The following is a 25,179-nucleotide window of genomic DNA, read 5'->3' as shown; positions in this document are numbered from 1 at the left end:
CAAATAGTGACGTTTGTCATATCTACAGCCAAGGAATTATACACAACAAATACAGTAGGTCTGCAGTCAAAAAGTTGTTTCATGGCATACTTAGCTTGAGCAGAACTAAAAAGTTGTTTCATGGCATACTTAGCTTGAGCAGAACTAAAGTTGTTTCATGGCATACTTAGCTTGAGCAGAACTAAAAAGCTTGAATGTTCATGTCAAGCTCTCTTTCCAAGCCCGACGCCAAATACTGATCAGATGGAGACAGTTCAAAAGTAGATAGTATTTTGGGAAAGAAGCTGGGGGAAAAAAATATGGTCTTGCTAGAGGCCTGAAGTTTCAATCAATTTCTTACATTTTATTACTGCTGCACCATTTATACAAGTACATATCACTTGAATGCTTACATTTTTATTTGACTTTGTTTGAATTAGAGGTGGTGTGAAGATAGCGGTAAGACATGGAATGAAATATCAACTGTAATTGCCATGAATGCAGACTTCAAAAAAGCTATTTTGCACTTCACCGAAAGACAGGACTACACAGGTTTACCCAACCACGGACATGCAATTACTTTGTCAAGAGAGGAAGAGACAATCCCCCAAGTGACACACAACATTCTCGCAACGTTTCTACATTGTTGGGCAAAAATAAAAATGTTGTGCGTCAACTGGGAGAAACTGACCGAAAAGGTCTCAATGAATGAATGAAGTGAATACATCTACATATAAAGCACCAGTCAAAAGTTTGGGACACACCTACTCATTCAAGGGTTTTTCTTTATTTATACCATATTCTACATTGTAGAACTACAGCGACGACATCACAACAATGAAATAACACATATGGAATCATGTAGTAAGCAAAAAAAGTGTTAAACAAATCATATATATATATATTTGAGATTCTCAAAGTAGTCACCCTTTGCCTTGACAGCTTTGCACACTCTTGGCATTCTCTCAACCAGCTTCATGATGTAGTCACCTGGAATACATTTCAATTAACAGGTGTCTTGTTAAAAGTTTATTTGTGGCAATTCTTTCCTTCTTAATCTGGAAAATGTAAGAACTTTGAAAGTTAAGTGCAATTGCAAAAACCATCAAGCGCTATGATGAAACTGGCTCTCATGAGGACCGCCACACGAAAGGAAGACCCAGTTACCTCTGCTGCAGAGGATAAGTTCATTAGAGTGACCAGTCTCAGAAAATGCAGCCCAAATGCTTCAGAGTTCAAGTAACAGACATCTCAACATCAACTGTTCGGATGAGACTGCGTGAGTCATGCCTTCATGGTTGAATTGATGCAAAGAAACCACTACTAAAAGGACACCAATAAGAATAAACTTGCTTGGGCCAAGAAACACGAGCAATGGACATTAGACCGGTGGAAATCTGTCCTTTGGTCTGATGAGTCCAAATGTGAGATTTTTGGTTCCAACTGCCGTGTCTTTGTGAGACGCAGAGTAGGTGAACTGATGAGCTCCGCATGTGTGGTTCCCACTGTGAAGCATGGAGGAGGAGGTGTTATGGTGTGGGGGTGCTTTGCTGGTGACACCGTCAGTGATTTATTTAGAATTAAAAGGCACACTTAACCAGCATGGCGTTTGCGCTTAGTGGGACTATCATTTGCTTTTCAACAGGACAATGACAACACACCTCCAGGCTGTGCAACAGCTATTTGACCATGAAGGATAGTGATGGAGTGCTGCATCAGATGACTTGGCCTCCACAAATCAAGACTGTTGGAAAAGCATTCCAGGTGAAGCTGGTTGAGAGAATGCCAAGAGTGTGCAAAGCTGTCATGAAGGCAGGGTGGCTATTTGAAGAATATAAAATATATTCCACATTTTTTTTTAAACAATTTTTTGTTTACTACACGATTCCATGTGTGCTATTTCATAGTGTTGATGTCTTCCTTATTATTCTACAATGTAGAAAATAGTAAAAAATAAAGAGAAACCCTTGAATGAGTGTGTCCAAACCTTTGACTGGTACTGTATACCTACATATATGTAACATATATGAGCAGAAAGAGTAAAAATGCATGGTGGGTGGAGATGACAAGATTAGAGGCTCCCTTCCTTGTGCGGGTTTCTTCCATCTTACTACTCGAACATGTCACATGGTAGCCATGGTTACAGGGACCATGGCAGCCTGAGTAGGCTGTAGATGCCTCATGCAGTATCATTCATTTAGAACTCTCATCCCCAGACAACACTACTACTGTTGTCAGCTGGGCACAATCCCTTTTTAGGGTGTAAAATGTATTGCACCTTTGTGATATAGGCTGAGAGCCATTGAGTTAGTGATTTAAACGCAGTAGATAGGTCTTATTTTTCAATTGAAATAAGACAGTGGGGGGGGAGAGTCTCTGCTGCAGTCAGAGTGGCCCAAATGAACTGAGAATTCCCAATGTCTGCGAATTCAGAGCTGGAACGTCGAGAAAAATCTACAAAGCTTTTCAGGATTTCTAGGAACATTTAAGAAATGCTTCAAACTGGCCTGATCATCAACAACTAATGTTTTTCTTAGAAAAACTAAGGTATAAGAATGTTGTAAAAAAAAAACACACACAAAACAAGAAAAAAAAAAAACTTTAGGTTATTTTCATATCCCTAAGAATGCGTCGACATATTGTACCTCTAGGAAAGTCGCAGAATTTCCTCTCAACTCTGACAGCGTCTGAACGAGGTGGTGAACCTGTGGTGAAACAGGCGACAAGAAACCGAGTGACCATATACAGCACGAACAACCCAAAAATACCAAATAAGTTGCCGACTACGGGAACAGCAAAGGGAACTCACGTGGCGCTAAAAAACAGACGTGCCAGGTACGGTAGCAGAGAACACGGCACTCTGGAGAGGAGAGAGTTTGGGGAATGGGGGAGGGGGTGAGTCGAGGATGGGACAGACAGAGTGCATGTCCAGCTAGTAAATAGATTCAACCCCCTTTTCAGACATCGGCAGCACACTGTCTAGGGGAAATGTACGTGTATGGTCCCCAGACTACAGAGGTCTCTGAGAGGACTGTGAGAGAGATGAAGGCGGAGAATGCTGAATCCCAGAAATGGATGGAGGAATGATGCTTGGAATGGAGGGGCATATGGCTGACACAGACTTTTATTAAAGTTCAAATACTACAGCAGAAAAAAAATAGAATAACCATAACAATAATAAATCGGCAGCAGCATCATCCTTCTCCAGGTTGTTGTCACAATCATCCTCCTCCAACAAATCATTATTATTTTAATATTAATATTTTATTACATTTCTCTATTTTACTTCATTTTTGTTGTTTAATGTAATGTATTTTCTTAAAAGAGGTGTCCATTAATCTTGAACTTCTACGGTTTGATCCTTGCTTGGAACTGGGGCCTCTGTGGCATTGGCCTCCTTGACCAGGGCAGCGGGCTCAGTGGCAGCCAGTGGTGCTGCTGTTGAACCAGCAGCTGGGGCCTCCTTGGCCGGGACCGCCGCTGCTGCTTCTGTGGGCTTGGCCTGGGGGGCAGCGGCAACAGGGGCCGCCTCGGCTTTAGCCGCTGGTACTGCGGGGGCCTCAGTCTTTTTAGCGTCGGCCTCGTCTTTGCTTTCAGCCTGGGCTGCGGGTGGTGCAGGCGCCTGGGCCTTGACCTCTGGAGCTTGGGCGGCTTCCTTAGTGGAGGGGGCTGGCTCTTTCGCAGGGGCGGCTGGTTTCTCCTTGGCTATGGGGGCAGGGTCGGTGACTTCCGCAGCCTTAGACACCTCCGCTTTGGGCTCTGCTGCAGGTTTTTCCGGCTCCTTGGCGGGAGGGGAGGCGCCCTTTTCTTCCTCCTTGGTCACCGTGGTATCGGCTGCGGGCACATCCTTTGTGTCGTTAGCTATCGCGGTGGTCTCGGCGGGAGCAGGGGCCTCGTCCTTTTTGTCGTTCTGAGGTTCGCTCTCCTCGGATGTTGCACCCTCTGGTTTGGCCTCCTTGTCCTTCTCATCGTTTACATTGTATCCCTTCTTCTTTTTGCTGAGCTTGCCTCCCATTTTAGTCTCTGAAAGATCAAAAAGAAAGGAATTCATTTAGACTTTGGAAAAGCTTGTGGTGATATACTGATGCACTGCACTCTGGTACTCAACATTGATGTACCAAGTAGGATGTATGTATGCATTTCAGCAATTACAATACAAGTCATGAAAATGTACTGCTTTCAACTTAATTTATGAACCAACAGAGGGATGGATTTCTAAAAATCTGCTGCAGCAATGCTTAAGATCTTTCACAATGCTACTGCCTGCAAACACAAAAGTCGTTCAGTGTTGATGTTGATCTAGGATCAGGTCCCTCCAGTCCCTGTAATGTTATTTATTGAGATCCGAAAGGCAAAACTGATCTTAAAAAAAAAAAATCAGCATTCATACTCTGAAACCCTTGATATACGGCCACTGATCCGCATCTGGCTACTTCTACCTCTCAGTATGCAGACAGATTTTTTTTCAGCAAGTTTCGTCTTACACAGCTAGACTTCACTCGCTTCATATGTGCCAGTTAATCAAAACATCACAGTCCCTTTATTGAGTATGCAAAAAGCACTCCCGTCACTCCGACGCCAAGAGCGAGTGGAAATTAAAATCTCTTACTCCTAACCACATGCACTCCTATCAAATAGCACCTTTAAAGTCCCTCTGAAGAGTATTGCAGCCGGCTAATGGAATTCTCAGCAACAGATGATGCAAAGCTATACATTCCTCATGCACACATTCAACCCTTCGTTCATATTGGTGAAACACTGATTCAGAGGACTGGGGAGCGAAGGAGAAATTTCTACTACAAATATGAATAAACATCTGTTAAGGTGTCAAGTCGATGACCAACCTTCTGTAGTACCGATGGACTTGAAACTCCTGTCATAAAACTGCAATTATACTGTAATAAGCATGATATAATAGTTATCATGAGCAGCCAAGGAGGCTTAAGTCTATATTTATTTTCTAATATTGTACAATATTGCACGTGGCTTCCATGGCAACTCCATCAGCTAGTAACCTTGATAGACTTAGTGATTAGTGGCATTGTCGTGACTGTTTGAAGTCAGTTGTCAAATCTTGACTCTGATGTATTACATCATGCTAACAGTGTCGAAAACATGTTTTTAATGGTGAATGGTCCAAATACAGGGTTATTAATACCTTTCCATTGAACAATGAGTTGGATTTGGGATCAGTGACAAGGATAAGAGGGCACTTCAGGTATCTCCTCCAACAATTGAGTTATATAAGAAGTCAGACAGTGTCTGACTAGTGTCTGACTTGGCTTCTGCTGAACACATACCTGCAGGCTCTTGGCTCTCTCCATCTATTATAACGCAATTGAACCCGAGTGACCATCTGCCTCCGCTATGGGGAAGAGGATTTTTAATACCTAAAAATGTATCCAAATAGTGTACATCCATATGCACATCCAATAGACCTAACAGGTGCAGAGTACACACACACACACACATATATGAGAGAATATTATATAGCAGAGTATTACATATACTCTCCACATTATCACATTTCATGTAGCGAGATACTAAAGGCACTTTATGATGAACTTAAAATCAATCTATCGATTGATGAGAATCAATCGATAGATGAACCAATATATGTATCGTCCCAGTAGGGCAATTCATTGTGCAGCCTAGAGGTTTCAAACCATTTACAAACTCTTGACTTACTAATGTATTTCATAGTGTACTGGTGGAAAATTTGAATGTGCACTGTGCTTTACATGGCAGAGTAACCTACGAGTTAGAGCGTTGGACTAGTAACCGAAAGGTTGCAAGTTCGAATCCCCGAGCTGACAAGGTACAAATCTGTCGTTCTGCCCCTGAACAGGCAGTTAACCCACTGTTCCTAGGCAGTCATTGAAAATAAGAATTTGTCCTTTACTGACTTGCCTAGTTAAATAAAAGGTCAAATAAATAAATAAACATCAAAACTGAAGACGTTGAGAGGTGTAGACCGATGTTTAAGATATTTGTGGCCCATTCGCTAAAGGCCCACGAATTGTGATGTAACCTCATGTCCAATAATCCCTAATATTTCACTGTCATGTGAATTGCTCTGAATGTCTACAGACTCCATACCGTTCCCGTCACGGGTTATTACAGATGACAATAGGGACTCTTTTCTACCCATTTGACTGGCAGCCTGTGTGGCCACAATCCCTGACAAACATTCTCACACACAATGAATTTCTCACAAAGACGCAGTGTCTCGCTCTAAACATGTGGTTTAGTGTATATGCAGGGGCCGGAACCAGACCAAAGGCTCCAATTCAGACACAAACGAGTCCATTTAACCTGCAAACAGCAGCCACTACATACGAATCCAAGAGAGATCGGACTTGTTCAGGTATGTAGTCACTGTTCACGACCGTTCCTCCATGACAGAAGTTTGTCGTGGAGCCATAGAAAACGCAAGCTTTAACTACAGGGCTCAGCCAATTCTATTTCCATTGCAATCAAACCAATATTTCATGGTTATTTTTCCTTGAACGCATAGTACCACACACACACACACACACTTCAGAAAGCATTCAGGCGTGTGGTTACATTACAGCCTCATTCTAAAATGTATTAAATCATTTCCCCCACTCATCAGTGTACACACAATACCCCATAAATACAAAGCAACTTCTTCCATTTAAGAATGATGGCGGCCACTGTGCTTGGATCCCTTTTTCCAGTGATCATCCTTGAGACGTTTCTACAACTGGATTGGACATGATCTGGAAAGGCGGACACGCGTCTCTGAGTTCCCACAGTTGACGGTCAAGAATGATGCTTATGGTGACCAAAGATTAGAGGAATTTTCAAGCTGAACTGATGGGGGAATCCATTTCAACAACGGCTGAGAAGTGAGATCTGGGGGGAAAAGGTATAGATTGCGGAGGATGTTTTATTTTAGAAAAAAAAGCTGTTAATGTTTGATTGGTGGAATTTCTTTCCTTCTTAATGAGTTTGAGCCAATCAGTTGTGTTGTGACAAGGTGTGTGTGTGTGTGTGTGTGTGTGTGTGTGTGTGTGTGTGGGTGGAAGGAAGATAGCCCTATTTGGTCAAATATGGCAAGAACAGCTCAACTAAGCAAATCCAAATGACAGTCCATCATTACTTTAAGACATGAGGGTCAGTCAATAAGGAACATTTCAAGAACTTTGAAAGAAAAGAAAACTATAACGCTATGATGAAACTGATTCTCATGAGGACTGGCACAGGAAAGGAAGACCCAGAGTTACCTCTGCTGCAGAAGACACATTCATTAGAGTTACCAGTCTCAGCAATTGCAGCCCAAATAAAACGCTTCCCTGAGTTAAAGTAACAAACACATCAACTGTTCAGATTAGACAGCATGAATCAGGCCTTCATGGTCAAAGTGCTACAAAGAAACCACTACTGAAGGACACCAATAAGAAGAGAATTGCTTGGTCTGATGAGTCCAAATTTGAGATTTTTGGTTCCAACCGCCCTGTTTTGTGAGACACAAAGTAGTTGAACGGTCGATCTCCGCATGTGTGGTTCCCACCATGAAGCATGGAGGAGGTGGTGTGATTGTGTGGTAGTGCTTTGCTGGTGACACGGTCAGTGATTTATTTAGAATTCAAGGCACTCTTAACCAGCACGGCCACCACAGCATTCTGCAGCGATAAGCCATCCCATCTGGATTGTACTTAGTGGTACTATCATTTGTTTTTCAACAGGAAAATGACCCAACACACCTCCAGGCTGTGTAAGGGCTATTTGACCAAGGAGAGTGATGGATTGCTGCATCAGATGACCTGGCCTCCACAATAACCCCACCTCAACACAATTGAGATGGTTTGGGATGAGTTAGAACGCAGGGTGAAGGAAAAGCAGCCAACAAGTGCTCAGCATATGCGGGAACGCTTTCAAGACTAATGGAAAAGCATTCCAGGTGAAGCTGGTTGAGAGAATGCCAAGTGTGTGCAAAGCTGTCATCAAGGCAAATAATGTAAAATCTCAAATATATTTTGATTTATTTAACACTTTTTTGGTTACTACATGATTCCATATGTGTTATTTCATAGTTATGATCCATTCAAGTGTTTTTCTTTATTTTTCTATTTTCTACATTGTAGAATAATAGTGAATACATCAAAACTATGAAATAACACATATGGAATATATATATATTTTTTACTTAAAATTAGTAATTGATTGTGGGAAATTCTTACACACCACAAACACAAACCAAAACTCTATATGAATGACCACTTAGCTAGAGGGCAAGTATTTTGTCTCAGGAATCACTGCAAGAGCAAATAGCAGTTAACGTCAATCACCGTTTCAACTTCCAAATCGTGAGTACTTGAGTCACCACACATAATCTCAAAATGACCACTAAGGTCACACAGTATCCGTTATCTACCAATTGATGTCGTCCTCATTTCCCTCATCTGGAGGACCAATGTATGACAAGCACGATGGTTGAAAGGGTAGAGAGCAAATAATTCTTAGTATAAGTCTTATACTCAAGGCGCCATTTTAACAACACAAATTTGCAGCACTAACGTCAAATGACTCCATTACTACCCCCCCTTCAGTGAAGTAGTGGAATTGCATTTTAGAACATCTTATTTTGCGATATCCATGGGTGTCAATGATTTATTTAGGGTGTAGCTAGTTGTGCACTTAACTGTTGTATTCCAATCACGTATTGAAAATAGATGCAGCGCCGAGTACTTTGAAATGAGTTGATGTGTTTCGACATTAGTGTCTTGTTATGGGAGTTATTTGTGCCTTATAACACATTATAAGCTGTTGTTGGCATGGAACCTTGCCTTCTACTGTGCCTTTCGCTGTCTTTATCTGTGGCAATACTGGTAACTTCTTAACACTTATAAATGCCTTGTTAATGGATTATTAAGGGCTTATTAATGCTTATAAACCCTTGTTAGCATGGTACTTATAGTGCCTCTTTGTGGCTGTGCCTATTGCATTTCCCACAGCACTGTAACATGGCTGGCTCATGGTCATGACAGTAGCGTAGCCAGACAGGAAGGGAGGGCATCTCAGGATGACAGCCTTGACCTTCAGTGTGTCATCCTAGACCACCGGTGAAAGGAGCCGCCGCCCCAGCCTGCCACGGCTACCGGATTACTGAGACCTCTGGGCCTCCTGGAGAGAAGTCCATCTGCCCCATACCAGAGAGAAGGAAAGAAAGGAGGAAGGAAAGGGGGGAGGAGAGAGGGACAGAGAAGCAAAAAGGGAGATGACAAGACAAAGGGAGGTGGTGGAGAGCGAGGGATAGAGAAGCAACTAAGGAGCCAGCGCAGAAGAAAGTGAGAGGACGAAGAGACCAAGCAGTTAAAAAAAAAAGGGACAGGTAAATGAGATGAGGACAGAAACAGTGAGACAGATGGACATTGTAAAAGGAGACAAGAGAGAGGAGAGCGAGCGGTAGATACGATTGCATGGGACAACAGGACAGGAGAGAAAAGATTGTCCTAATCAAGGAACCACACCATCTAACCTTAATGCTGAATCACCATCGCTTTGAGTCTTCTGCATATCAAATGTTAATTTAGACTGACAACGTCAGAGTGCCATTGGCGGTGCATACTGGATCATCAATCATGCCGTTGCTAACTTGGCCATTTGCATCCCAAATGGCACCTTGTTCCTTACAAAGTGCACAACTTTTTGCCAGAGCCCTGGTCAACACTAGTGTACTATAGAGGGAATAGAGTGTGCCATTTGGGATGCGACCAGTAAACCAAGAGGGAAGGGGTTAAGGGATGTGGCTCGTCCAAGCAACTGCTGAGCGCGGGAAGTAATCGTCACCTGCAAGTTCCCTGGTCGTCTTCCCACAAGAGGAAACACAATAGTATACTAAAGTGTAAATACTATAGTATTCACTGTAGTTTTTGCAGACTTTACTGTAGTATTTAGTGTAGTGTTTGTGGACCAAATCCCCCCCCCCCCAAAAAAAAAAATCCTCCTCCTCAGTGAATACTTTAGTGTATACTGACTTATACTGTAGTATTTACAGTTGACTATGGTATCGATACTGTAGTACTCCTTCAGGAAACCTACTGGAGGAATACTAATAGAGCCCATTTTCCATTACCTGTAGGTAAGTCGGACTGGGGTCTGAATGGATAGCTCAGCGCTTCTGCTCTTTTCTATATACACTGTCTGGCATGTAGGTTTCCCACTTATGGGTGGCACAAATTGCGATAAGGGGAAGGGGAATGGGAAGTATATATGCAAATTTAATTCTGTAGGATTTGCTATAGTTAAAGTGTAGTGTTTGTGGGACATTACTGTAATATTTACGACAGTTTTTCTTCAGATAATATGGTAGTGTTTACTGTAGTATTCTACAGTATATCACTAGATCCTATATTAGGTACACTACAGTGTGTAGTATAGTATTCTTCAGTTTACTTTAGAATTCTATAGTAAGTACTATAGTATTCTATAGTAAAATCTATTTTTTATGTGGGTTGACCCAGCTAGCTGTGTGTGTGTTAAGGGTTGGGCGGTATTCAGATTTTCGTATTGTTTCTGGTCCATACCGGAGTATACAGTTTTATTTATCGAAAGTGCATTACAAGGATTTTTTTAATTTTTTTTTAATATAGGCAACAGGGATTTTGATCCAGGAGAGGATTGAACGTCTCAAGTCTGGGTACCAGTTTTTTTAGCTAACATTCCACTCCATGTCAGTGACAAAGAGATTGGTCTTTCGGCAATCTCAACGTTCAATATACAGCTGGATTAACGGCGGAGTTACTCATTGGTTGTTTGAAATACAGAACCGTCAAGAAGTATTCATACGCCATGATTTATTCTACATTTAGTGGTGCTACAGCCTGAACTAAAAATGTAGTCAATACATTTCAAAAAACATGTTGTGTAAATATCTAATTTACATAAATATACACACCCCAGAGTCAATACATTAGAATCACCTTTGGTGGTGATTACAGATTGGTTCTATCAATTTACAATTGATCGGAAAATGTGGTCGGGGGCGCCGTATGAAGGGTGTGATGCTATTGAGGAACCGCCGAAGACATGCAGAAGCCAAATTGAGCTCTAATGCAAATTTTTGTAAAAATGAGGGCTCCATATTTACATGATTGGTTGACTGTAGGTGGGGGCTGGAGGTTCTGTATAAACTAACTAATTATTTATATTATAATTTCTATGACAACTTCCGTCACTAAAGCTCTGCCCAACAGCTCTGTGCTGCTTTGCAAAGCACAAGAATTATGAATGCCCCGACTTCTGCAGATGCCGCATCACCGCAAATGCTGCACAGCCAATGCAGACGTCGTATTGACCATGCAGAGCCTTTGATGTCTAACAGCTTTGCACTGGATTGTACAATATTTGCCCATTATTATTTTCAAAATTTTTCAAGCTCCGGTAAATTGTGACCTGATTCAGGAAACTAGTATATTCAAATAAAATTGTTAAAATTACAAGCCTAGCTGGTTTAGCCACAGATAGTGAACAACCTTCCCGCTAGCCATGATTGGCTGATATGAGTTGGCTGGACATGATTACTTTTCCATCGTTTCCTCAAATGCAGTGTATGATGTACCATTTTGTAGCTCTCTCTACTTTAAAAAAAAAGAAATTCAAATGATGCTACTACATAAGACCGAATCCAGGTGTTGAGTCACAATTGGTTGTTGATCATTGCTAGACAACAATTTTCACGTCTGCCCATAGATTCTCAGGCAGATTTAAGTCAAAACTGTAACTCGGCCACCCAGGAACATTTACTGACTTCTTGATAAGTAACTCGAGCGTAGATTTGGCCTTGTAGTTGTAGTTTTTGTCCTACTGAAAGGTGAATTAAATCTCCCAGGGTCTGGTGGACAGCTGACTGAACCAGGTAATTTTTTTATTGCGTGTGCTTAACTCTATTTCTTTTTTTATCCTGAAAAACACCCCAGTCCTTAACAATTACAAGCATACCCATAACCAGTGTTCCCTCTAAGGTGCGCACGTGACTGCCGTGCAGCTCTTCCAGGACTGCTACGCAGAAATATCAGCTCACAGAAAGAAACACAAGACTGAATTTGAAACTGCAGTCAAGCAATGCATTCTGCCAAGAGTCGTTCACAATCTAGTCCGGTTGCGGCCACAACTAGACCTTGTTTCAAGTGTATCATCAAATCAAATGTATTTATACAGGCCCTTCGTACATCAGCTGATATCTCAAAGTGCTGTACAGAAACCCAGCCTAAAACCCCAAACAGAAAGCAATGCAGGTGTAGAAGCACGGTGGCTAGGAAAAACTCCCTAGAAAGGCCAAAACGTAGGAAGAAACCTAGAGAGGAACCAGGCTATGCAATATCAAGAAATAATATTTTTTTGTGTGCCTAGCAAATCAACAAATGTACATTGTTTAAAGCACATGACAGGAATGACAGCTCTAATAAGTTCCCTATGGTGAACGACATGCTCGTAGAATCATGACTCTTGAGAGTTTTCAGTTCCTCATTCCCCGGTAGGGGGTCCTGTGCGCTCTGGGCACGACTCAAATAAACAAAATTAGTTGAAACAAGTTGTTAAACAAAAAACTGGACAGACCATTTGCTCGTATTTAAAGGGTTAGTACTTTGTTAAAATCAGTCCACCATTAATATAATCCCCAAAAGTGTAGCATGTCAGCAGTCAAGTGTGCGATAAAACACTTCCAGTACAGAGCAGAGTGGACTAATGAACACAGTACTTAAATGTATCCCTTTAAGATTAACACTGATGATGCAAAATTCCAGAAACCTTTCCCAAAATCTTTGTTGGAATATTATTGTAATCAAGATGGAATAAGCAACAAGCAAGATTTATTGAACATTTTGCAACTCCATAAACCAGTATTATCCATCATGTATCACTGAAAAAAATACTGTAATGCCTGTTTTTTTTCTGCAGAAGGCACTCTGGTTTCAGATTAACTTCCACTAATCAATCATGACCTTTTGTAGTTCAAGTCCACCTTCTAGTATTGCTTAGACATTTGAAAAAAGGAGTAATTTTCCATACTGTACATTTAAGACTGTGTCAACTGCTTGTTTTGGCCCAAGGCAGTACACACACACAAATGTGCAAACACACAGACATACACAATTTGTTTGTGTTTACTTGGATCAATTCCCAAATTGACAGAGCTGGGGCAAACTCCTTCGCTGGAAATGGCTATTGATCAAAATGGCCGCCGAGAAAGAATTATCTGTGTGTGTTCAGTGGCTGCTTAGGAGTCAAAGGACGGACTCAGCAAAGATGAGAGCGAGTGAGCAAGCTTTGACTTTTCGTTCAATGCGCTTTGAGAGCTTTGGTTTGAATGCGAATTAACACGGATCCATTTTCAGTTTGAATGATATCTTAGCCCCAAAAAATTCAACAAGGCTGACCTGACTCGGTTCCAGTTGCGCTTTGTCTGCTATTCTGCTATGCCGGAAATAAATGACAAACAAAAACAGGAAAGCAAAGCAACAGAAAGGAAATTAAATATATGCACTAAAATCTCAGTCCCGCAAGATATTGTGGCATTTCCATTTGAAAATCCTTTCCCTCTAGACTTGTCAACGTCATAACGTCAGTCCACCATAGGAAAAGACCAGTCATACCACAGATCCACTACTATGCTTATTACCATTTCAATAACACCAGTTGGTTGAAAAGAGGCCCAAAGTAAATCAGGTTGCTGTAATCTACAATGTTTGTCATTAATAGCTCATTAAAGTAACACCAGTGCAGTAGTTGACAGCCCAAAGAGAATCAGGTTGCTGTAATCTACAATGTTGGTCATTAATAGTTCAGCAAAACGTCCCTTGTAGTCAGGAATTATTGAAATTGCCATGTGCATTTTATTATACACTTTCTACATCTTATTTGATGTGCTGTTCACAGGTTTGACATATTGCATTGAACTGTAGAGATATTCCAACCCAACCGACATTCAGAACACACACAGAAATATGTCGAAACCCTGACAAAGTGAGCAGTTCAGAGTACCTCATTTGACATCCCATCTTGGGTTATTGTGAATTTAAGCGAGCGCTCCAGGCGTTGTTTCCCCTTAAAGTGGGGGAAAGATTTCAGTGTTGCGCTACGTTGTCTGACACATTCAGGTCAGGGTTTCAGGGCATTTAAACTAATGGACAGGTGTAACCAAACCTCAGCAGCGGGATAACAGCATATACAATATATTCGCTAGACTCTGTAAGGGCTTGAATCCACAACAAGCAGATATTTGTTGCACTATTATCGCTTCAAGATTATTTTAGTGTATTTTAGAGGTAATACTAGGTAATAATTTGGACACAGGCAGAGCAATTTTCAGCCACGTTGAATGGCTGAATAGGGCAGACATTCAGAAGAACCAACGTAGGTTTTTTTACACAAGTCAGTTATGGTTAAGCACAGAGTTAGCGCAGTGCCATGTCTGTGCCAATTAGCCACAACGTACAAACATTACAATGTAACAACAAGTAACCCCAATGTGCAGCAACCACATACAAACGTAGACCCAAAAGCCAAATACTGTAAATAGAGCATCGTCACATAGTAAGGGTAGCATCAGTAATGTATTGAATTAGGTATCAAAGTGTGACACCCAGAGGGGGCCAGGATTGATCCGTCGTCCGCAACGTCTCCTTGAACAATTCAGCAGCTCTCCTGTTCCACGCTCCTGAAGCTACCAGCACATCCGAGGGCTATATGGTATTTACAATCCCCCATAACCAACCACATGGCCATCCACTGTCCTTCCAACCTGGACTAAACAGCTAAACGTCTGACTAAGTCTGACTATGACGGCGAGTGTTCAAGAAGTCCAATCGGAGACGGTTTGCTTTTGTGGTCCTTCTGTAGCACAGTTGGTAGAGCATGGCGCTTGTAACGCCAGGGTAGTGGGTTCGATTCCCGGGACCACCCATATGTAGAATGTATGCACACATGACTGTAAGTCGCTTTGGATAAAAGCGTCAGCTAAATGGCATATATTATTATTATATATTATTTTCACGCGTGTGATTTATTTCCTACAGCAGTCTATGCGGTGGGTTTGGAAGTAAGGCTGGTTGATGTATTGTGATTTGATAAGGAAACGCTGTTAGTTCCCATTAAATTTTATTTTTCTTGAACTTGTAATGCTACAGATATAGGATCTTAATTTGACCGGTTTCTCACAGTAGTAAAAAAAATTTAAAAAATCCTGAAGCTATCGTAAATGGGAATTATTGTGTGGATTATAATTAATGGATATTTTTGTAGGGGATGATACATTTTTAGTTCGGGCTAATCAAGTCTGACATTTTTAAAGTGGTAATGACAAACTTTTGAAGCCTTTTGCTTCTGTTTAAACTGGCAACACTGGTTGGCCATATTCTTAAACAGGGCAAGCTTTGACAAAGCAAAATTCTGATAACCTGGTTTGGAGGTTATCTGGAAAAGCTGAATCTTTTTGTAAAGTTTCCAGAATTTTTACAACCCTAGTCTGAAAGGTTCTTGTTTTTTTTGGTGGGTAGTTACAGTGACTATAGTATCTCTAAACCAATGCTGTCATTTAAACCTGAGCGAGAGCGAGACACACACACACACACACACAGTATATTAAACACACTCGTGTAACAAAAGCCATAGACCATATTTATTTATTTCACTTAACCTTTAACTAGGGTGATCATTATTTCACATAGGAATTTATTCACATACTCAGACACATTATTGCTCCTCTAGTGCTACTGAGCCATTGCACATTTGAGGCAGTTGTTGACACCTTGTAAAACTGGCATCACATGAACCGTAACTGCGCTAACAAAGCCAGAATGGCCACCCCCTAGGGAGCAATCACCTGTTCAAATGACGTGCCTCAGATGGTGCATCTTCCATGTAATGGTCGAGCTCCAGGATACAAAAGGAAGGGACTGACTGATCCTCAGCCTGTATCCCAGAACAAGGCTATGTACCAGGGCATGATACAACTTGCCTACCGAGTCTCCTGGGGGTGGTACAATGTTAATGATGTCAAAGAGCTGAGGCATCACGATGGTCCTTCACAGTTTAACTGTGTCAGTTATTTGTATTCTCCTACTCCTTTAAAAACAGATGACACATCCGTTCTATTTAAACTCATGCCAATTCAGGAAATCGATAGACATATAGTCTCAATCAAAACTCTGATCAACACCATCTCAAATATGACCTCCAATCGATTCCAGATGTCAGCCATCTATAAAATAATGTATGCAGTCTGGAAAATAACAGAGCTCCTGTAGGACCAACTATGAGCAGAGCTGGGGAAAGAAAAAAAACATATCTTTGTTGCTGGCTAGCCCTCTGTGTATGTCAACTCAATAGGCCATTTGATCCATCTCGTAGGCTTGGCACAAAGCATAAGTGGATGATCGACACAGAGCTGTCTGAGACCAATGATAAGGTGTCCGTTTTGAACAGGTTTAAGTGCTGGATTGAGTCTACTGCTGTGCTCGTGGTCCAAATCATATTTACGTATTTTCAATGCAGCATTGAGCAACACATTGATGTGTTTTGAAATATCACGCAACTCCATTTTATTCTGTATGTCCCCACAGTTCTAAGCATCATCAGGTGTACATCTAGAACCCAACTAAATTTACCTGTGGCCTTATTTTATAATTACAATGTATATTAAATAAGTATTTTCATTGCAACTTTTCCATTGGGATTAGACATCATTTGACGTGTTTGACCCAAGTCTGACCCCTCTCCCATACACAGCCCTTTCTGTTAGCTTTATTGGATCTTCTCTGCTTTTGTTCTATAGATAATAGATCGTCTAACATTGGCAGTTTTAGTTATTCCTTAGGCCGGAAGGAGAGGATAGGATAAGTAATCCTTCTCACCCCCCTTTAAGACTTAGATGCACTATTGTAAAGTGACTGTTCTACTGGATGTCATAAGGTGAATGCACCAATTTGTAAGTCGCTCTGGATAAGAGCGTCTGCTAAATGACTTAAATGTAAATGTAATGTAAGTGAGAGGACTCTCAACTCTACAAATGGGTGGTCGACATAAGAGCCTATATGACAATCTTTGAACAACGAAATCCAAGTTCACTTTTGTGAAAAAGTCCTGAATGCCTTGAACAGTGTTTTACATGTAAACATTCCAACTCAAACATTTCAGAAATGCATCAGAAAAAGAGCTACACATGGCTGCTGGCGAATGGAATAGATCGTATGAACACAGTCAAACAATCATCGTGTTTGTCATCCCACCATGACAATGACTTTGACCTCCAGAACACAATCAAGAGATCACGCGGGGCCACAAATAAGAGCGTACTTAACGCAAACATGACCTGTTAAGATGTTAATGTCACTTTGCTGTAGGGAGTAGATGTTCAAATCTTCCAGAGTCAATAGAAAATGTACACTTGAGATCAGGAGGTGGAGAGCTCAGTTGGTAGAGCATGGCGCTTGTAACGCCAGGGTAGTGGGTTCGATTCCCGGGACCACCCATACGTAGAATGTATGCACACATGACTGTAAGTCGCTTTGGATAAAAGCGTCTGCTAAATGGCATATATTATTATTATTATTATTATTATCTTAAATACACACGGTAGGAGCAGAACTGCCTGTCCGTGGCTCTATAACTGTATTGATATAATGGAAGGCACGAGTTGCCTTCTCCTTAAAATGGCACCAAATTCCCTGTATATGGGCCGATCAACCAGTGCTCTCGCACATTGGCTAACCGGGCTATCTGCATTGTGTTCCACCCACAAACCCCTCTTTTACGCTACTGCTACTCTCTGTTCATCATATATGCAGTCACTTTAACCATATCTACATGTACATACTACCTCAATCAAAAATCAACCTGACTAACCAGTGTCTATGTAGCCTCGCTACTGTATACAGCCTGTCTTTTTAATGTTGTTTTATTTCTTTACCTACCTATTCTTCACCTAATACCTTTTTTTTGCACTAATGCCTGCAAGTAAGCATTTCACTGTAAGGTCTACCGACACTTTGATTATACATTACAGTACTTTTGACGAGGGCCCATAAGGCTAGGGTGGTTAGAAGTAGAAATTACCCAAGGCTTTATCGATCTTTGCTGAAGGCCCATAAGGCTAGGGTGGCTAGGGTGGTTGAAAGTAGAAATTACCCAAGGCTTTATCGATCTTTGCTGAGGGCCCATAAGGCTAGGGTGGTTAGAAGTAGAAATTACCCAAGGCTTTATCGATCTTTGCTGAGGGCCCATAAGGCTAGGGTGGTTAGAAGTAGAAATTACCCAAGGCTTTATCGATCTTTGCTGAGGGCCCATAAGGCTAGGGTGGTTGAAAGTAGAAATTACCCAAGGCTTTATCGATCTTTGCTGAGGGCCCATAAGGCTAGGGTGGTTAGAAGTAGAAATTACCCAAGGCTTTATCGATCTTTGCTGAGGGCCCATAAGGCTAGGGTGGTTAGAAGTAGAAATTACCCAAGGCATTATCGATCTTTGCTGAGGGCCCATAAGGCTAGGGTGGTTAGAAGTAGAAATTACCCAAGGCTTTATCGATCTTTGCTGATGCTGCTCCACTGATTAGATGAGTCTAAGTATTCATCCCCCTTGGCGTTGTTCCCATTTTGTTACACTCCAACCTGTAATTTAAATGGATGTGTATTTGGATTACATGTCATGAACAGTAAAAACAGTCAAAATTGGTGAAGTAAAAGGAGAGAAAAATAACATGTTTCCAAAAATGTTTTTTTTTTTAAACGGAAAAGTGGTTTGGTGCATAAGTATTCACCCCCTTCGCAATGAAGCAGCTAAATAAGATCTGGTGCAACCTTCAGAAGTCACGTTAAATAAAGTCCACCTGTATGCAATCTAAGTGTCACGTGATCTGTCACATGTTCTCAGTATATATACAGTTGAAGTAGGAAGTTTACATACACTTTAGGTTGGAGTCGTTGAGACTGGTTTTTCAACCACTCCACAAATTTCTTGTTAAAAAAAAACTATAGTTTTGGCAAGTCGGTTAGGACATCTACTTTGTGCATGACAAGTGCACAAATGACAAGTCATTTTTCCAACAATTGTTTACAGACAGATTATTTCAATTATAATTCACTGTATCACAATTACAGTGGATCAGAAGTTTACATACACCAAGTTACCTGCCTTTAAAAAGGTTGGAAAATTCCAGAAAATGATGTCATGGCTTCAGAAGCTTCTGATTGACTCAAATGATGATTGCCTATTGCAGATGTACCTGTGGATGTACTTCAAGGCCTAACTTCAAACTCAGTGCCTCTTTGCTTGACATCATGGGGAAAGCAAAAGAAATCAGCCAAGAACTCAGAAAAAAAATTATGGTTCATCCTTGGGAGCAATTTCCAAACAACTGAAGGTACCACGTTCATCTGTACAAACAATAGTACGCAAGTATCAACACCATGAGACCACGCAGCAGTCATACCGCTCAGGAAGGAGACGCATCCTGTCTCCTAGAGATGAACATACTTTGCTGCGAAAGGGGCAAATCAATCCTAGAACAACAGCAAAGGACCTATATCTATATCCACAGTAAAACGAGTCTTATATCGACATAATCTAAAAAGGCCTCTCAGCGAGGAAGAAGCCACTGCTCCAAAACCTCCAGAAAAAAGCCAGACTACGGTTTGCAACTGCACATGGGGACAAAGATCGTACCTTTTGGGCAAATGTGTTGTGGGCTGATGAAATGGCTTGCAAGCCAAAAAACACCATCTCAACAATGATACACAGGGGTAACAGCATCGCGTTGTGGGTGTGCTTTGCTGCAGGAGGGACTGGCGCACTTCACAAAATTAATGGCATCATGGAGGAAAATTATGTGGATATATTGAAGCAACATCTCAAGACATCAGTCAGGAAGTTAAAGCTTGGTCACAAATGAGTCTTCCAAAATGGACAATGACCCCAAGCATACTTCCAAAGTTGTTACAAAACAGCTTAAGGACAACAAAGTCAAGGTATTGGAGTGGCCATCACAAAGCCCTGACCTCAATCCTATAGAAAATGTGTGGGCAGAACTGAAAAAGCGTGTGCAAGCAAGGAGGCCTACAAACCTGACTCAGTTACACCAGCTCTGTCGGGAGGAATGGCCCAAAATTCACCCAACTTATTGTGGGAAGCTTGTGGAAGGCTACCCGAAACATTTGACCCAAGTTAAACAATTTAAAGACAATGCTACCAAATACTAATTGAGTGTATGTAAACGTCTCACCCACTGGGAATTTGATGAATGAAATAAATAATTCTGACATTTCACATTCTTAAAATAAAGTGGTGATCCTAACTGACCTGCGACAGGGAATTTTTGCTAGGATTAAATGTCAGGAATTGTGAAAAACTGAGTTTAAATGTATTTGGCTAAGGTATAAGTATTTTTTAAATATACATATAAGTATTTTTTAAATATACATATAAGTATTTTTTAAAATATACACATATATATAAAATAAAATGTATTAAAAAATACTTTCTTAAATATTTTCTTAAAAATGTTTTAAAAAACAGTGAATCGGCCGATATTAGCCAAAGATGCCAACATCGGTATCGGTATGTCTAGTTTCACACCGATGTGCAAAACCGATGTCAAAGCTGACGTGCATACCGATATAACATAAGTACATGACAATGACGCCACGTACAAAAAAAAATGTTAGCTTACACGTCTATTAGATAAACGGAATTCATTGCCCTTGACAATCAACCGTTCTCTGTCATGGATGATGTTGGCTTTTGTGTACACTAAAACGTTACCAAGTGCGCTATTTTTGTACAGATGTTGCCCCCAATGCAATTCTAATGTATAATACATCCAGTGAGATTTCATATGTCAAATTCACAAATTGTCCTTTGCTGATTTTATATAACATTCCAACCTCGTTTAGCATGATCTATTAATGGCATAATTCTACTATTTTTATTAATTTGCATCACTGTCAATGACATACTTTTATTTTGAAGGCTAACCGCAAAGTCCACTGTTTTGGCGAATCCTTAATGTGGCTAGCCTCACATAGATGGGTCCGACCACCATTAATAAAATAAGAACCGTCTTACAAATGAGGGGTTATTTTAGATGACGACACCTAGCTATATAGTTAGCTAGCTAACTATAGCTACTGAAACAGATTGTCATTTTGCTGTGTTTTTGGGGAAGAACATTGTTTGCATCCAAGAGTTAGCTAGTTTCTTTCTATGACCAGCACTGTAGATACACGAGACAACTTTACCAGCATCGTAGCATACATATCGATGAATCGTTATGACATGAAATACGAGTGATACTGAACTACGTAAAAAAATGTATGAACACGTTAAATTGGTCAACAAGCTTATTTGACATGTCAAATAGTGTTATTGAGGTGTATTTTCTTGACAAGCAAAGACCCAAACGGCGTTCCATAGAAATCCAGGTTGAGAATGAAATAACTGAACAACAAAACAGCAAGTAAGTGAAAGAAATAGGTTTTTACTGGTAATGGGGACATAAGTAAATGCCCCCCAAAAATAATGTTTTGTCAGTGTGTGTGTGAGTAACCTTTAACTAGGCAAGTCAGTTAAGAACAAATTCTTATTTACAATGACGGCCTACCCCGGCCAAACCCGGACGAGGCTGTAGTGACACCTCTTGCACTGAGATGCAGTGCCTTAACACACGCACGGACACAGTGGTCTAACTATTTAACTAGAATGCTTAAAAGGCCACTAAAATGTTAAGTATCGGTATCAGGTTTTTTGGAAAATAAAATATTGGATATCGTATCGGCCAAAAATGTCTTATCATTGCATCACTAGTTACAGCCTTATAATAAAATAGATTAAATAAAAATATTTCCTCAGTCTGCACACAATACGTCATAATGACAAAGCGAAAACATGTTTTATTTCTTTGGGCAAATGTATAAAAAAATATTTAGGTATTCAGACCCTTTGCTATGAGACTCGAATTGGAGCTCCGGTCCTTCCGGTTTCCATTGATCATCCTTCAGATGTTTCTACAACTTGAGTCCACCTGTTGTAAATTAAATTGATTGGACATGATTTGGAAAGGCAGACACTTATCTGTATACGGTCCCACAGTTGACAGTGTCAGAGAAAATATCAGAGAAAAAAAAAAACTGAGCAATCGGGGGAGAAGGGCCTTGGTCAGGGAGGTGACGTAGAACCCAATGGTCACTCTGACAGGGGGCCAGAGTTCCTCTGTGGCGATAGGAGAACCTTCCAGAAGGACAACCATCTCTGCAGCACTCCACCAATCAGGACTTTAAGGTAGAGTGGCCAGATGGATGTGTAAATGACAGCCCACTTGGAATTTGCCAAAATACATCTACAAAAAGACACTGACCATAAGAAACAAGATTCTCTGGTCTGATGAAACCAAGATTGAACTCTTTGGCCCGAATGCCCAAGTGTCATGTCAGGAGGAAATCTGACACCATCCCTTCAGTGAAGCATGGTGGTGGCAGCATCATGCGGTTGGGATGTTTTTTAGCGGCAGGAACTGGGGGACTAGTCAGGATCAAGGGAAAGATGAACGGAGGAATGAACAGAGAGATCCTTAATGAAAACCTGCTCCAGAGCGCTCAGGACCTCAGTGAAGGTTCACCTTCCAACGGGACTCTAAGCATATAGCAAAGACAATGTAGGAGTGGCTTCGGAACAAGTCTCGGAATGTCCTTGAGTGGCCCTGCCAGAGCCCGGACTTGAACCCGATTGAACATCTCTGGAGAGACTTGAAAATAGCTTGACAGAGCTTGAGAGGATCTGCAGATAATAAATGGGAGGAACTCCCCAAATACAGGTGTGCCAAGCTTGAAGCGTCATAATCAAGAAAACTCAAGGCTGTAATCACTGCCAAAGGCGCCTCAACAAAATACTGAGTAAAAGGCCTGAAAACTTACATAAATGTATTCTTTTTTTCATACATTTGCAAAAAAAAATATATTTTGCTTTGTCATTATGGGGTTGTGTGTAGATTGTAGAGGGGGGAGAGAAAAAAAATGATTTAAAAGGCTAAAGTAACAAAATGTGGAAAAAGGTCAAGGGGTCTGAAACATTTCCGAATGTACTGTACACGGAAGAGAACGGTTCAGAATATTAAATATTAATAAAAGAAAGTCATGTAGGCCTAAATACACACATATTCCTCCTCTTCAGCCACTATTGGTATATTTAAAAATACTATCTCGTATATTATTTAGATTTAGGAAAGTATTAATGAATAATAAAAAATAAAAAAACAGGGTTTGGAGAGCCTTTACACAAAAAAAATATATTGGGGAATCAAAAATGGTGGTTTTCATTCATCCTGAAAGTTGCCATGTTCCATGAGATATTGGAAGGTGAGAAAAGTGCACAGAGTGGCACCGTAGTCTAAGGCATTGCAGTGGTTCGAGTCGGCGCACAATTGTCCGGGTTAGGGGAGGGTTTGGCCGATAGGGATGTTCTTGTCCCATCGCGCTCTAGCAACTCCTGGCTTTGCGCCTGGCGCAATGTAAGCTGACACGGGTCGTCAGATGTAAGGTGTTTCCGCCGACATATTGGTGCGTCTGGCTTCCGGGTTAAGAAGCAGTGCGGCTAAGGCTGGGTTGTGTTTCAGAGGACGCGCGGCTCTCGACCTTCGTCTCTCCCGAGTCCGTACGGGAGTTGCAGCGATGGGACAAGACTAACTACCAATTGAATACCCCGAAAATGGTGGAGAAAAGTTTTTTTTTTTTTTAGAAAAATAACAAATTCATTAAATAAAATGAACATTTTTTTAGGTGTACAATATAGGTTGGTCCTATAAATCTAGTACAATAATCCTCAATAGTCATGGAACTGTGATGACAACGGTCCAGTCGTAGTGAACTGTGCGCCAGGTTTAAACTGCTACATATGGTCTGTGTTCCATAAGGATTCAAATAGGCTGCATGTCCCAAATTATTGCACATTTTTTAATACGTTAGCTTGATATGATCCACTATTTGCTAGCGATCCTCAGGAGCAACCACAAGAAAGCAACAGAGGAAAGAAAGGTAACCTAACAGAATGATGTAAAATGTAAGGGAACTAACACTAAAGTGACAGTTGTGGGTATATCTGACGTTGGCTACCGATAGTGGCTAATATGTAACTTTTTATTTTTATTTTATTTTTTTATAAATCTGGGGATTCTAAAATCACAAATCAACTCAGTAGTTTTGATTACATTTGATGCCAAATTACTGGTTCCACATTTGTCTCCAGTGAGGCCAAATAGATAAACTATTTATATTGTAATTTATATTTACAACCAAACGGTTTACTTATTTACCTAGCTATTATCAGTAGCTCATCCTCTTATCAATTTGTGAATTAAAATGCATGGAGAATGAGGATACTTCTAATTGGGAAAACTAAGTAGATGTTGTTCCACTTGAAACCGACAGGTTGCCAGACCTTATTCATCTCTCATTGAGCGTTATGGTGGTGGATTTAGGTCAAGGTCAGAATATGGCGTATCTGTACACACCTCAGCCACACCTTAATTTCTCTGATATCCACACCAAACGAATAATAATTTGTTTAAATCAGCCATTCCGATTAATCGGTCGACCTCTAGTTCTAACCAACATCTCTAATCTCGTCTCATTGATTGTCCTCCAGGTTAGTTGATTCCTGACTCCAATGAGCTTTTTGAGAGGTCATTAACCTAGGGTTTAACATACTTTTTCCAACCTGCACTGTGAATGTTTAAATTAATGTTTTCAAGATAGACAAGAATACAATAATGTCTGTTATTGGTTTAACCACACTGTTTGTCTATTGTTGTAAAAAAAGAGGAAGATTAGATCAAATTTGATGACTAATTTATGCAGAAATACAGGTTATTCCAAAGGGTTCACATAATTTGTTGCCACAAGGTAGAGTCCATTGCATTGTCATTTTTTTCTCCTTTTCTTTTAAGAGCTTTGTCACAACAGACTACAGCAAATACTACAGTATGCAACAGTCATTCTGGCAAAAACATTACAGTGAATACTATCGTAGTAGTAGAGTATTTATACCATATTATAAACTGGGTGGTTCGAGCCCAGAATGCTGATTGGCTGACAGCCATGGTATTTCAGACCGTTTACCACGGGTAATGACAAAACATTTATTTTTACTGCTGTAATTACATTGGTAACCAGTTTATAATAGTAATAAGGCAGC

At 40.7% G+C, this 25,179-nt stretch overlaps 1 protein-coding gene across 1 annotated transcript in view; it reads right to left on the bottom strand.

Moving 5' to 3' along the window:
• Positions 1-317: 317 nt before the first annotated feature.
• Positions 318-25,179, bottom strand: part of basp1 (brain abundant, membrane attached signal protein 1) — a 45,033-nt gene continuing 20,171 nt past the window's right edge. The window contains exon 2 of the mRNA XM_035800599.2: positions 318-4,002. Within this exon, the coding sequence (XP_035656492.1) occupies positions 3,314-4,002 (689 nt within the window). The 3' untranslated portion in view covers positions 318-3,313. The remainder of the gene's footprint in view (positions 4,003-25,179) is intronic.

This window comes from Oncorhynchus keta, chromosome 23, assembly GCF_023373465.1.
Source record: "Oncorhynchus keta strain PuntledgeMale-10-30-2019 chromosome 23, Oket_V2, whole genome shotgun sequence".
Taxonomy (NCBI): domain Eukaryota; kingdom Metazoa; phylum Chordata; class Actinopteri; order Salmoniformes; family Salmonidae; genus Oncorhynchus; species Oncorhynchus keta.
The sequence above is the reverse complement of the archived record's forward strand: the minus strand, read 5'-3'. Positions and strand labels throughout refer to the sequence as shown.